We start from the raw sequence: 14,381 nt of genomic DNA on the forward strand, positions 1-14,381 counted from the left end.
TATAATTGTAATAGCAGCCATTATTGCTTTCCAAGAAATAAGTATATCCATGGGAGCTCTGGGAACTTTATGTAAATATTTTCCTAATTTTTCCCAGTCAGAATGGTTAAGAGTTCCAGCAGATGGATAGGCTGGACAGTGTGCCTCAATATAAATTATAAATTTATTTAAAGATTTCTTAGAAATAGGGTACACAGTGGTACCATTGGTTTTTTGAAAGGAATTAGCTTTCTTCACTAGATTATAAAGTTCGTCCCTATGCCCTGACGAAACTTGAGAAATCGAGGAGCCCATTCTTACCTTTTTTGTCGACGTAGCCTATTCCAGGCGAATAAGAATGAGGTGAAGAAGATGCACTTCTAGACAAAAGTCACACCTTGGAACCTGAAAGGCGAAGGGATCCCAGACGATTAGAGATCCCGGACGAGCCCCCAGCTGTCGCGTTGAGCGACCGGTCTGTTGTTTCGCCTTTCTGGTTGATTGCTGAATTCCTCTCAGAAAATAACCCTCTCCAGGGTGAGATTTAAAGTAGCCCTCGCAAGGGCGAGACAGTGGGACCCTCGCAAGGGTGAGGCCAGGCAAGACTCACAAAAGAGTGATTGCCAAGCAAGCACAAGAAATAAAACACACAAAACACAAGAAATCTTCAAAATGAGGCAGCACTTTGAGCCTGGGGGAGATGGGATTCCCTGGCTGCCCTGGAACAGATGGAAAAAATCCAGGCCTCTCTGCTTCTCCTGCTCATTTCTTCTCCTTTCTCCTCCTTCTTTTCCCCCCAGGCTTTTTGCTGTCCTCTTTTATTGTGCTCATTCAAGGGAGGGGGTGAAAGAGGAAATTTACAGAAAGGTAAAGAGATACAATGTTAATCTTTTTTGACCAGTTTACGTGACATGAGTCATATACTCTATAGCTGTTATTTTGTAACTGTTATAGACAGGCATATCTCCTTGGAATACACATTATTGTCTGGGGTTATTCTTTTATTTAACTTCCTCCCTGTCAGTGCTTCCCTGCTGAGCTGAATACGTGCCTTCCAGCAAGATTTCTTTTTATGGAAAAATACAAGACAGAACCAATGTAAAATAGTCATTGACTGATAGGACATTGTAGCAGATAATTTTGTGTACTACGCTTAAGTCCAACCTTAAGCGGCATAGTTCTAGATTGTCCAAGCCCAAAATTTCAAGCCTGGTGGTGTAGGGTATTCTGTTGCGAGCAGAGGAGTGTAGTACTCTTCAAGTGAAATACTTCTGGACTTGCTCAATTGTATTAATGTCCAATATACAGTGCGGATTCCAGACAGATGAGCTGTATTCGAGTATTGGTCTAGCAAAGGTTTTGTATGCCCTAGTTAACAATTCAGTATTACCAGAGTAGAAGCTTCATAAGATCAGATTTACAACTCTTAAAGCCTTTTTTGCAATGCTATTACAGTGAGGGCTGGCGCTTAGGTTATTTGATATGAGTTCTCCAAGATCCTTGACAGAGTGAGGATCGTGAACGTGGTCATATCCACCTAGCTTGTACTTGGTGTATAGATTTTTTTTACCAATGTGTAGGACAGAACATTAGTTGGTCGAGATTTGGAATTGCCAATTGTTTGACTATTCAGACACATAACCAAGGTCCCTTTGAAGGATTGTGCTTTGTAGCATTGTCGGATTTCAATCATCCCACAACAAAACAATACAGAACAACTAATTATTTTAAAAGTAGTAGATTAAAGCCACAACGTTTATCCTTATATTTCAAACAAAAGAATATTCAGGTTTTTTAACTGCCTCTAGCCATCCTCTCCCTGTTGTTTTTATAGTAAAGAAGAAGTCTCAAAAATGGCATTCTAAACTTCAAAGAGGATGGTAGGCTGTAATTAAAAAGAGCATCTTTAGCTTGCAAATGTAATAGTCTCATAAATTAAGAAAACAAGGGCACAGTTTCTTGTCCGTTTGAAAAATAGATTCCAAAATGGCGTTTTATCCAACAACAACATGGCTTTGATCCCGCCTCCCAGCTTCAGCTCACCAGTAATCTTGGAAGCTCAGCTTCTAAAACTGCTTGCAGGCTGTTGCTTATTATGGGAGGATCATGAGGAATGATTCTGGGGCTTTCCTTAACCTCAGAGAGTCAAGCAGACAAAAGGAAGCCTGTTCCTTCTGTTGTTGAGTTTGAAAAATGCAGTCCAGAGATAGGAGATTCTCTGGGCGTGTCAGTTGCTGGCCACGTCATCGGAAGTCTGAAATGAATGTAAATCTAATAGAATGTATGGTGAGCCCACTGGTGGGAAATAATGAGAATTTTAGATCAACTGCAACCTTTTTAATCATTCTGACCCTATATTACCCTTTTATGCCATTCACTATCTACTTAGTTCCCCTTAAATGCTGCTAAAACTTTATGCCTGATGGAATTTAACAGTCCTTATGACATAAAGACAATGTATGATACTGAGTTAAAACAAATAATAAAAGAAGTGATATGTGAAATATATTAAACTGTTTATAGTATCTGATTTTAGTGAAATACTTTATTAATATTAATAAAGGAGAATATCGCTCAGGGTTGAAATCAGGGTCCTTGGTGCTCTCTGAGCTTGTTTTCTTGCAGACAGTTCATTACCCTAATTAGGTAACATCAGTGCTTGTAAGGATCCTTCATTTATTAATGTTGATTAATCTTACAAAATGTAAATTGAAGTAAAATTATAATAAAATTGTCAAGACAAAATAATAAATTACTTTGCTATAGCTGATTTTTCCTCTTTCTTTCTTTCTTTCTTTCTTTCTTTCTTTCTTTCTTTCTTTCTTTCTTTCTTTCTTTCTTTCTTTCTTTCTTTCTTTCACTGTTAGCTGTGGATGGATTTCTGAAGACAGATGAAAGGCAAAGACTAGCCAGGGAAAGAAGAGAAGAAAGAGAAAAATATTTTGGTAAGTTTTGTTTTCTTATTCAATAAACAAACACGATCTACTTTTGAGTATGCAGGCTCGAGTTTTTTGACTACTAACTATACTTAAGAAATATGTATAGTTAATGTATAGATGGAGAAATGGAGGATCCATCTTGGATTCATTAGGGCACATGTTCCTGCTGTCCTCATCTAGGATCAGAGACATTTACTACTCTTCTAGCCAGTATCCCCAGTCTTCTGCGTAGCTACTATACATTTTGATTTTTCAGTCTACCAATGCTTCAGTATTATTAAAGCAACAAGAGCCCCTTGAATATGATCACCAACATTTGGGAATCAAGCAAGCAACAGGGATGTTAAACTGGATTTCTTCGAAGACCGGATCAGCATTGTAGTTCTCCTCTGAGAGGGGTGCGGGCCAAAATGGGGCATGTGGGCCATTTTGGGATGGTTTGTGGCCTGTTTTGGCCTGTTACTTGGGCTGTTCTGGACCTGCTTTTGGGGCATTTTCTACCCATTTTCCAGCTGTTTTTGCCCTATTTTTTCCATCCCATTTCCAGCCCACTTTGGTCCATTTTTGGCCTGTTTGGGGCCCATTTTTTGATCCATTTTTGCCCCATTTTCACCCCATTTTGGGCCTATTTTCTGGCCTGTTTTGGCCCATTTTTGGCCTGTTTTGGGCCCAATTTTTGGCCCAATTTTGGCCGGCAGAGTGCTACAGGAGGCCATGGAGGATGAAAATGAAGCGCATGGGGGCCAGACACGGCCTGTTTTAGCCACCTGAGGCACTGCAGGCCAGTCCCTTGATATATCCTGGCTGGCCCCATGGGCTGGATTTAAGCACCCTGTGAGCTGGATCTGGCCCACAGGCCTTGAGTTTGATACCTCTGATTTAGAAGAATAAGGGATGTGTAGATCTAGTTCCACTCTGTCAACTATTATGAGCTCAGAATAAACTTCTCTCCACTTTCTAAGTTATGCATATGAAAGGTTTACTTACGCTCTTATATTATATCCAGATTTCCTGGGTTGTATCTAATTTCCTAGGAAAAAATATTAATTTTTTCTACATAAATGTTTAATCATCTGATACAAACATATATCAGATTGAATGTTTTCAAGAAAATAAAATGCCAGTGAGTGTTATTTTGTATGTTATTTCTTTATTTGATAACTAATACTAGTTAATATTTAACTGTAAAAGACCTATAATGAAATACTGCAATGCATAGGGTTCCTGTTCAAGAAAGTTAACCTTTTTTGATAACTCGACCCTGGACATAATTGGTATTATTCTGACTGCTTAAGGACTGGTAGTCTACAATTTAGATAAAAGTTGGAATATGTGGGGTCAAGTTTTATTTGAGATTTTAAAAAAATATTTTATTATAAGCTGTCAGAGAACAGCAAATCTTAGAAAAAGAAAGAAGAGCAACGCTTCAGTATGAGAAACAAATAGAAGAAAGATGGAAGAAGTTGGAGGAGCAGAGACTGAGGGAGGAGCAAAAGAGGGCAGCTGTGGAAGAAAAAAGAAGACAGAAGCTTAGAGAAGAAGAGGTAGGCAGTTGGATGCAGCATTATTATTACCATATTTGCTGGAATGTTGGTTTGGAGAAAATATTTGAATATGATTTTTTAAAAATATATTTTTAAATTCATGATCATCTAGTGCTTAGAATGTTTTCTTTGTTTGATAAAATGTAGCTAGCTGTCTGCTCAGCATACAATTTAGGATAATATCCTTATCAGTAAAAAAGTGATAAAAGAAAAACATAAAAACATAGGGATCTGAAGAGCAGAAAAAATGCAGTCAACAGGAGAGCATTCTTTCAAGACAATAGTATTAGTGTTTTAAATTTTTTGTGGAGTAAAGATTCTGTATGTGTTTTTAATACTTCAAAAATGTATTCCTATTAAGCATCAGATTTGATAGAAGAGAATTAGGCACCCTTTTGAGTTAGTAGAGTTGAGTCTGATTCTTTGCTGTGGTTATATTGAATATGGGATGTCATGAGAGTTTTTAGTTGCTATTTTATAGATTTAAGGTTGTTTTTTTAAATGTTGGTTGTTTTGTATTCTGTTTTGTATATGCTTTTAACTATTATCCACCCAGAGCCATGCATGTGAGATAAGTGGCCACATAAAATAAATATCTGCAGCTTGGTGTAGGGTCTCCTGCTGGGGCGGGGGTTGGACTAGATGACCTACAAGGTCCCTTCCAACTCTGTTAATCTGTATCTAGTTTATGTGCCATCTGCCTTCAGTAGAGAACAGCTTTCTTTGGTTCATATGTACTTGCCAAATGAAAGAATAGCCAGGCAGTTTTGTGGCACTATAATAGGTGATACATCCCTATTGTAATCAGATATTAGGTTCATACTATCATATGTGGTGGACATGCTCAAGGGCAAAAAAATATTGGACTAAAATACATGGTTAGAAAAAATGATAAAGCAACATACAGATTTGAAACCAGACATATTCTTTTTGGATATATTACCAGAACAGTATAACAAAGGGAAAATATACTTAATTTTACATGTATTAATGGCAGCAAGAATTATGTGTGCACATCGGTGGAAAAATGAAGAGTTCTGTACAGATGAAAGTGTTATAAAAATATTAGAATGTGCTGAGATGGATAGAGTAACACTTAAAAGAAAAGGAAGAAACAGAATACTTTTCAACATGAGACTTGTTTTACCAATGGTTAACTAGTAGAAACAGAGATTAGAATCTAAAAAGATCAAAAAGATAATCAAAAAATTGTACTGAAAATTTTGTAAGATGGATAAACTAATTGTATTACTATTTTGCAACTATTACTGATATGCTTATTATGATTAATGTTGATTTAATGTTGCATTTCTACTTAAAACTAATTGTGCCCAGGCAACACACTGTTTAGACAATGTGGAATTTTTTTGTGTATAAAAAAAGTAGTAATAAAACATATATATAAAAGTAAAAAAAATAGGTGATACACACACACACACACACACACACACACACAAGTATGAGTATGGAACAAGTATTACATAAGAAGAAGTAGATAGATGCTCTGAAAAATGAGGATGGGGGAAAAACCTCTTATACCTGACTGAATATATTATGATTAGCAAAGATTAAGGAAATGAGAAAGATGCTGCAGCCATATTAGATAGAGTGGTTGTAGTGCCGTGTTTTCCCCAAAATATGACTACCCCAAAAGTAAGCCCTCCCCTGAATTTTTTGGTGAGCCTAATATAATCCCTACATCCCAAAATAAGCCCTAGTGAAATGGGTAGACATGGCCAGCACAGGAGGCAGGCCTTTCCTCCCCTGATCATCTCAGCCACTTAATCGCGGTCCATGGATCAGCTGAGTGTGCATGAGAAAGAGGAACAATGGAGAGGAGTAACAAGAATTGCAGGCAATGCTGTTTGAAAGGGTTTCCTCTTTGCCATTTCTCTTTCTCTCTGTCTCTCTCTCTCTCACACCCACATATACACACAGACAATTGATAAGAAATGGCAGAGAACAACTGGGTAAGGGGACTGACCCTCTCCCACCTCCAGCTCGACACCTGCTCAGGGTGGTGCCCCAAGGCCTGGCCTCTGCGTGGGTAACCCCCACCTGGCCAACATGACAAATGGGCTCCCTCGCAGCGCCTCCTTTCTCACATGAAGCAGCAGCTGGTGAGGGCTTCATCTGCGTGGCCATGAAGCAGGATTAGCATGGCCGATTCTAACCCACAACATTGGTGGACAGGTTTGGGTCAAAGCTGCTGGTGGCCAAGATCAGCAGGCCAGACTCGGTGAGCCAGAGGTGCCGTGCACATGCAGCTGCCGCCCAGGAGGAGAAGAGCACACTGCGGCCCAAACACTGAGCCTTGCCAGCCTTGGAAACCAGGGATCTTGCAGGCACACTGGCCATGTACAGGCCACCCAAATCCCCAGGTTGTTTGCAACTCGAGTGAGCCATGCAACCGTCCACCCCAAACCAAGCAGCAGGGAGGCTTCAGGATGACACTTGGGACTGCCCAGCCAAGGACAGCACCTTTCTAATGCCCGCTGTCCTGGCAAAGGTGAAATGGAACCAGGTGGAGACTGCATGGGGACCGCTTCCCTACCCCTGGCACTGTGGAAGTCCTGGAGCAGTGTTGGGAAGCTGGGGGTATCCTAGGATTGCAACACTGAAGACTCAGGATGGAGCCTTTTCTGCAGTCGGCAGGAAAATCTGACCCTGCATGTCTTATGTAAACAGCAAAACTCTCACCCCTTTCAGAGTCTGAATGTCCTCCACAAAATAGCTGAGCTGGGCCTGCTAAACAACTGATTTTGTTTTGCAGAGCCCGTTCAGGCTCCGAAAAGGGTGACAGCTCTGCTGAGCTGAGCCTGCATGTCTTCACTAAACAGCATTTGCCTGTCGAGCCTTCAGCGTTGCAATTCTGGGATACAAACACACAGAGATTTGATTGGATCACCCTCTGCTTCCGCCTGCTACCAAAGCCATCCCGCCGTGTTTTGGAAGGGAAAAGGTGCAGCTGCTGTTGCCCATGCTGGGGTTTGCACAGCGGCAGCAAGAGACCGCAGGATTTGTTTTTATCTCCCTTCCAAAATATGCTAGGAAGGCACCGGCAGCAGACAGAGGGTGACACAATCTAACCTCTCTTTGTGTCTTTGTGTGTGTGTGCATGCGCTTGCGCACGTGCATACATAAGAGAGAAATCCGATCCAACCTCGAAGAGTTACTATGTACCAGGGCTGGCAGCAGTGTGTTCACTCTCTCTTACACATGCATACAAACACACACAGAAAGGTTTGATCAGGTTGCCCTCTGCCTCCGCCTGCTGCCAATGCCATCCCAGCATGTTTTAGAAGGGAGAAGAGACGGTTGCCATTGCCTGTGCTGGGGTTTGCACAGCAGCAGTGAGAGACTCCAGGATTTATTTTTATCTCCCTTCCAAAACATGCCGGGACAGCACCAGCAGAGGCACAGGGCTGCCCACTCTGTGTCCAGCTTGTGCTGCAAGCTCATTTCAGGAAAGAGCCAAGTCCTGCTTTTCGCTTTTGATGTGCTCGCCACTCATTCGTAGCAACTGGCACGAGTGACTACCAATGCAGCCACTGGCCTGGCGGGAGCTCTTCGCCCTCCTGGCAGAGCTGCTCTCAGCTGCCCTGCTTCCCTGCTGGGCTGCTCCTGCCTGGTGTAGGGCAAGTCAGTCAATATCTACAACCTTTGGAGTGCCCCCCCCCACTGGCCTGCCAAGGCCCCTTAGCCAATGGTCACCAGTACAGCCATGCCACCTCACCTGCTTCACATTTGGGCTGCTGATCACCTTCCTGCAGGTCTACTCAGTGCTGCAGGTGCTGGGCTATGAGCTCAGCCCGGTGCTCTTTGGGCCCTGGCTCTGGTGGGTGCTAGCTCTTGTGCTGGCTGTGTGCTCCAGGATGCTCTGGAGATTGTAGATCTGGGACAACTCACCCCACACCAGGCAGGAGCAGGCCAGCAGGATGGCCCAAAGCAGTGCTGCCAGGAAGGGCAAAGAGCCCCCATGAGGCCATCAGCACAAGCACCTGCTCGGCCACCAGTGGCTAAAAGTGTCCCAGTAGCAGTAGGGCCAGCAAGAAGGGCAGGTGGAGGCTGAGGCACGCCAAGAACTTTGTTTGAGGTAAGACTGTTCTTGAAGCGGGCGTGAGGTACGTGGGGCCTCCTGCTGCTTTTGCAGTCTCAATTGGCTGCAAAAGCAGCCATAATTCTTTGAGGCATTGGCAGATCAGCTGTCCTGTGGACCAAGCTTCTGGTAAGACCGTTAGGCAAGGAGGCAGAAAGGCAGCTCGCCTCCACCATTTGATACATGGGGGGGAAAATAAGACCTCCCTGAAAAAAAGCCCTAGCCATTTTTTCGGGGGGTCAAAAGAAAATAAGACCCAGTCTTATTTTCGGGAAAACATGAAATTAGCCAAATTTGGCCACAATCATATCATATATGTAGAAACCAAGCTAGGATTTTGTTTTGCTTTTTTTTTGATAAAATGATAATAATTTATATTTACATTGATTCCATCTTTTATTCAAACAGTGTGTCGACTGAGTACATACTTTATATCTTGTGTTAACAATTATAATTATTACTTTTCTTACCAATAATCACATTTTCTTTATAAGCCATTATCTCTTATATCTATTATCTTCATAATAATCTTATTTCTCTATATATTCCTCTACTCAATTTTAACTTAAACCATTGATAAAATAAGTCCCATGCCATATAGTATTCAGTTTCTTCTTTTTCTTTGATTGCTAGTTTTAATCTATTCATCTCTGCACGTTCAAATATTTTCTCAATCACTTTTCCCTCTGCTGATATTTTATCACTTTTCCAATTCTGAGCAAATACAATCCTAGCTGCTGTTAATACATGAATAATTAAATATATTTTTTCTTTGCTGTAACATTCAGGTACCATCCCTAATAAAAAAATACTTCAGGTTTCAAATCTGTGTGTTTCTTTATCATTTTTTCCAATGATGTGTGTATTTTTGTCCAATATATTTTAGCTTCTACACATGTCCACCCCAAACGATAATATGATCCTGGTGTCTGGTGGCACTTCCATCATTTTGCTGATTTATCTTTAAACATCTTTGCCAGTTTTGCTGGTGCAAAGTGCCATCTATAAAACATCTTATACAGATTTTCTTTGTATGCTGTTGATATTGTTAATTTATAATTTCTTTCCCATAGCTTCTGCCATTTGTCTAATTCTATGGTATACCCAAAAATTTTCGCCCATCCTATCATCGTTTCCTTTACCTGCTCTTCTTCTAGTTTAACACCTAGTAAGTAACAATACAATTTTTTAAATAGCTTATCTCTCCATTCCTGTTAAAATTTTATCCAACTCTGTCAACTCCTTATGAATACCTTCAGTTTTAACATATTTTTCATATCTTGATTGTATTTGCTTGTATGGATAGCAATTCATATTAACCCCTTGTTCATTCAATTCTTGTTTTGCTTGAGCTCACCCTTTTCATTCAGAATATCTTTATATCTAACAGTACTTCCCATTTTAAAAACATTTGCGTGTGTAAGTACTTCCATTGTCGATAACCAGACTGGAATTTTCAAATAGTGTTGTTCTCTAGTTTTTTCCCATGTTAACAATAAAGCATTTCTAATAAAACGTCTTTGAAAGTAACCATGTATTTTATTTCTCCCATACCATAAAAAGGTGTGCCAACCCAATTGCAAATTGTGCCCCTCCAACATCAATAATCTTGTATTTCTTAAAGTAATCCATTCTTTCATCCATGTTAGTACTGCAGCCTGGATTTTGTTTTGCTTTGTTGGGTTTCTTAACCTGCCACAAATGCCAGGCATGATCTTCTGACACAAAAGTATGAAACATAGCAGGAAAAATTAAATATCTTGCATAGTTATCAAGAGCTGTGTCTCCCTGTGAACAGTCAGATTGAGATAGGTTATCTATGGACAGCAATTTGATGGAGATATTCAAAGCCCTGTCATTGAGGTTCATCTCTTATTGATGACTCATCTCTTATTCACATCATGAATTTACAATTAAAATGGTCAGACTCAAAACCCAAAAATGACTCTTGGCAATTTTTCCAGTCTGAGTTCTTTATTGTTTCACACCTGTAGACAAAATTTTGCCAGATTGAGGAAGCTACTGTGTGCATTTACAATATACTCTGTGAACTATTAGAAGCTGTCTTCACCCTCTTTCTCACATAATATCTGGGCTATGTTACCTCTTCTCTGGAATGCATCCTCTCCCTCCTGGGGATCCATTTCATCATTACATTACATTACATTACTAAACTTGGTTAATATCAGTTGCTTGTGGGGATGGATATTTGCCAGGTCTTGACATTGGCTAAGGAATTTTTTAGTCACCTTTACTTAGGAAAACTAGTTACCTTAGATGCTAAGTACTGTACTTGTCAACTTAAATGTCAACTACTAAATTACTGTGTATCCATCAACATAGTAACTTATAGAAGGAATTACTTAGTGCCTGCACCAAGAAGTGTTGCAAAATTGCTTTATAATTTTGGTTTATGAAGCTCTGTATAGCTATTTCTTTGTTTCAGATTACTATTTTCTTTACTTAACCTGTGCACCATCTTGATAGTCTCCTCTTGTTATTATTACTATTTTATAAAAATGACCAATGTATATATATAACATACTAGCTTGATACCCATGCTTCACTACGAAATTATGTGGTTGGGCTTAGTTTTTGGAGAGGAAGGAGAAAAAATTGTGCCTCTGCCTACCAACATCCATCAGTATTCACCTGGCTAGCGTCCTGTCACTGTATGAGAGAGTTGAGGGCTGTTTGGAAATTGATACAGTATTTGCTGTGTGAGCAAGAAGGAGGCAGCAAGGAGCCTGGGTGTGGCTTAGCTCAACTGTTCTGTACTAAAAGCGGTACTAAAGCTCTGAAACTGAAACTCCTCTCCTCCGCTTGTGTTTTGCATTTGGAACAGATTTCTTTTCAGGTGAACAGGGGGAGTAGAACTCCTTAGCATCAGAGCATGTTAATAATAACAAAGAAATACTAAGGCTCTGATGGTCATTTTGAAAAATCCTTTCTTAGTGAGCACCTAGAAGTCAAGAGGAACATATGTGCCAAATTTCAAGTTTGTAGGCTTTACAGTTCTGGAGATTTTGTGATGATGCGTGAGTGGTATTTTGTTTTTATATATATAGATTGAACCATTTTTATCAGAAACATTTCTGATCATGGGTTCATAATCATCACTGATTCTTGGTAATAAGTAATAGGTACTAGGTTAGTGTAATGATTAAGATGTAGGATTAGGGGATAATTAGGTTCTAGTCTATTTAGCTCCTTGAATAACTTTGGGACAGTCAATATCTTTCAGTCTAATATATTACCTATGATTATTGTGAAAAAAGAGAAGGAGTACACCTACCACAGCTTCTAAAAGATGTGTTGTATCGTAAGCATTGTTACAAAATACAAAAATAGTTCTGCTGTAAAATAGTTCTGCTTTGATGCTTTTATTTTAAAACGTATTACCAAAATATAGGTTATTAAAATGAAAGATTGAAAGGAATACTTTTTTGTTATTGGAATATTTGTTTTTTGTTAAACTATGAACAGAGATAAATGGAATAAATATGAAAAAAATAGTAATTATGATAAGTCTATTAACCATGTTTAATTAATTTATAGAATATAGTTGAAATGAATCAGGATTGTTGTAATGAGATTAATATAAGTTTTTATGATGAATTGAATAGATTAATTTTTATTTTTGATGTGAAAATGTGGAATCTGACTTAAAAGTATATATGTTATGTAGTTGCTAGGAGATTATTGTTATTAATTTTTAAGGTGACAATTAAAAAGTTAAATGATTACTGGGATCTAAAGGGGAATTAATTAAATAAGGTATAGGGGTGGCACACTCTAATTGGTAATTGTGGGGAAAACTTTTTTGAAATGTTTGAGCTGAGATGGAATTTTTGAAATGATGAAATAACAATATGCGATGAAATTGCAAACCTGACAGATAAAAGTATAAAGCACAACGAATATGAATATATAAGAATTATTTAAAGTCAAAAGAAATAGGTTAAGAAATGAATTGAAAATTTATAAAATAAGCTTGAGGAAAGTATTTGGGAAAATTAATAGAAAATATGTAAAGTAATGATAAGATATGAAACTAAATGTGAAAGATGAATATGTGATCAAAGTCATGTTTGTATGGAAATGTAAAAACCTGGAATCATGCTGTTCACTAAAAAAATATGTTTTTAAAATGTGGAAAACTGATTTTTTTTTTTAAAGTATTACCAACTCAATATCTCTCAGCCTCAGAATATGGCATGAGCAATAAATACAATCCACAATAGTTATGAATAAATATCATTGCTACATCATAAATGGAAAGCTTCATCCTTATAAAAATAAAAGACAAGATTGCACTACATAAGATCAATCTGTTACCAATATCAGTTTCATTTGGAAACAAGTGATGACCTGGCTATTTTCTGAAGATGTATGTGAAGATAATAAATATGTTTTATTAAATGTATTTAAAAACAACAAAGCATGCCACTTCATGAGTTCAAGCAAATTTGCATGAATTCCTATGCCTAATCATCTGTGTGCATTTTGCTTGAATTATGGTTAAAGTTAAATCGTGGGCGAGAGAACGCGTGGGAGGGTCCGATTGTTTACTCCTGTTTATTGCATCGTTCAGAACAAAGAACAGCAGCCACAGCAGCTCCTTTTACAGTGGAGCTGCTGCGGCTACAACCAGTGACGGCTCTTTAATTTCCCACAGCCGTAGACCAACCAATCAGAGGTGCATATGTAAATATCTAACACCTCTCCCCACCTGGTCCAGCTCACCCAATCCTGTTCCGCCTACTGTATGTAATCCCTCAAATAGGCAGGGCTCTTATGGGTGCGACCGGACCTGCGCAGCTTAGTCATGAGTTGGTCTCCGAACTGTTTGGCTGGACTTACTGCCTCTCCTGCTCCCCTCCTTGGAACCTCCTGGAATCTCCTCATCATGTGGCCATTTTACTTCCACTAGATGCCACCCTTTCGCTTTCTTCCCTGGTTTGTCGTTGCCTGTGTGTGTCTGATAAGTCTCTGCTATGATCTGTCGGTGTTTTCGGTGCTATTCTTAGTTGTTGGGGTTGTGCTTCATTAGTTGTCAGGGCCTGTTCTGTATTATTCTTTGTTTGATCAGGGTCTCCCCCTTCCTCTCTGCTTCTAATGTATATATGTGAAGGGGCTTGCCCTTCCTTCCTGCTTATATCTGTGTATCCCTTTGTTCCCCAGGTTTATAGTTGATCAATGTGTCTTCTCCAGCTTCTGCCATCCATTGTATCGACTCTGTACGAATGGGGCCCCGTTACCTGTACCACCGTTGCCAGTACCCATAGCGGTTCCACTGTTAAATTTTTAGCATAGACTGAATCACCTGTTTGGAACGTCCGGCATTTGCTGGATGAATCTAGTGGTCTTTTTGGCATGTGATTGGGGTCTACTCAGTCTAAGGGTGATCTCGGTTTCTTTCCCATGAGTAGTTCAGCAGAGCTTTTCTTTGTTGTTCTAGGTGTTATGTGCTGTATACTTAATAGCTTATCTATTTCACTTGCATGTCCCCTGACCCTAGTTTCTGAAGTGTTTGTTTCTTCTTTTTTTAAATAATTTTTTATTCTTTAAAAAACAAAAAATACAAAAATCTCATTTCCATGAACAGTTATTGTGTCATTGTATATACATGTTTCTTGTTTTGTAACTATACATTATTTTTATCCCTATTCTTCACCCATTCGTACCACCTCTCCCATATCGCACAGTATTCTCGATCCTCTTTGCCTTTCAGTTCCATAGTGAATTTATCTAGTTCAGCACAGTCCATTATTTTTTGAATCAGAACTTCATTTGGTGGTATTTTATCACTCTTCCAAT

The 14,381-nt window shown here is 39.2% G+C and overlaps 1 protein-coding gene across 17 annotated transcripts in view; it reads left to right on the plus strand.

Annotated features, from left to right (window-relative positions):
- MAP7D2 (MAP7 domain containing 2) overlaps positions 1–14,381 on the plus strand; it is an 81,001-nt gene that overhangs the window by 13,323 nt on the left and 53,297 nt on the right. For 8 of the 17 annotated variants that reach the window (XM_087938210.1, XM_087938211.1, XM_087938212.1 and 5 more), the window contains exons 2-3: positions 2,847–2,924; positions 4,299–4,462. The exons of 3 other annotated variants lie outside the window; for them this stretch is intronic. In XM_087938210.1, the coding sequence (XP_087794336.1) occupies positions 2,847–2,924; positions 4,299–4,462 (242 nt within the window). Of the gene's footprint in view, positions 1–2,846; positions 2,925–4,298; positions 4,463–9,634; positions 9,730–14,381 lie in introns of those variants that run through there. 6 more of the 17 variants (XM_087938220.1, XM_087938221.1, XM_087938223.1 and 3 more) reach the window with 2 other exon arrangements.

Source organism: Pseudonaja textilis, chromosome 8, assembly GCF_049901715.1.
Source record: "Pseudonaja textilis isolate UNSWEBS1 chromosome 8, rPseTex1.2, whole genome shotgun sequence".
Taxonomy (NCBI): domain Eukaryota; kingdom Metazoa; phylum Chordata; class Lepidosauria; order Squamata; family Elapidae; genus Pseudonaja; species Pseudonaja textilis.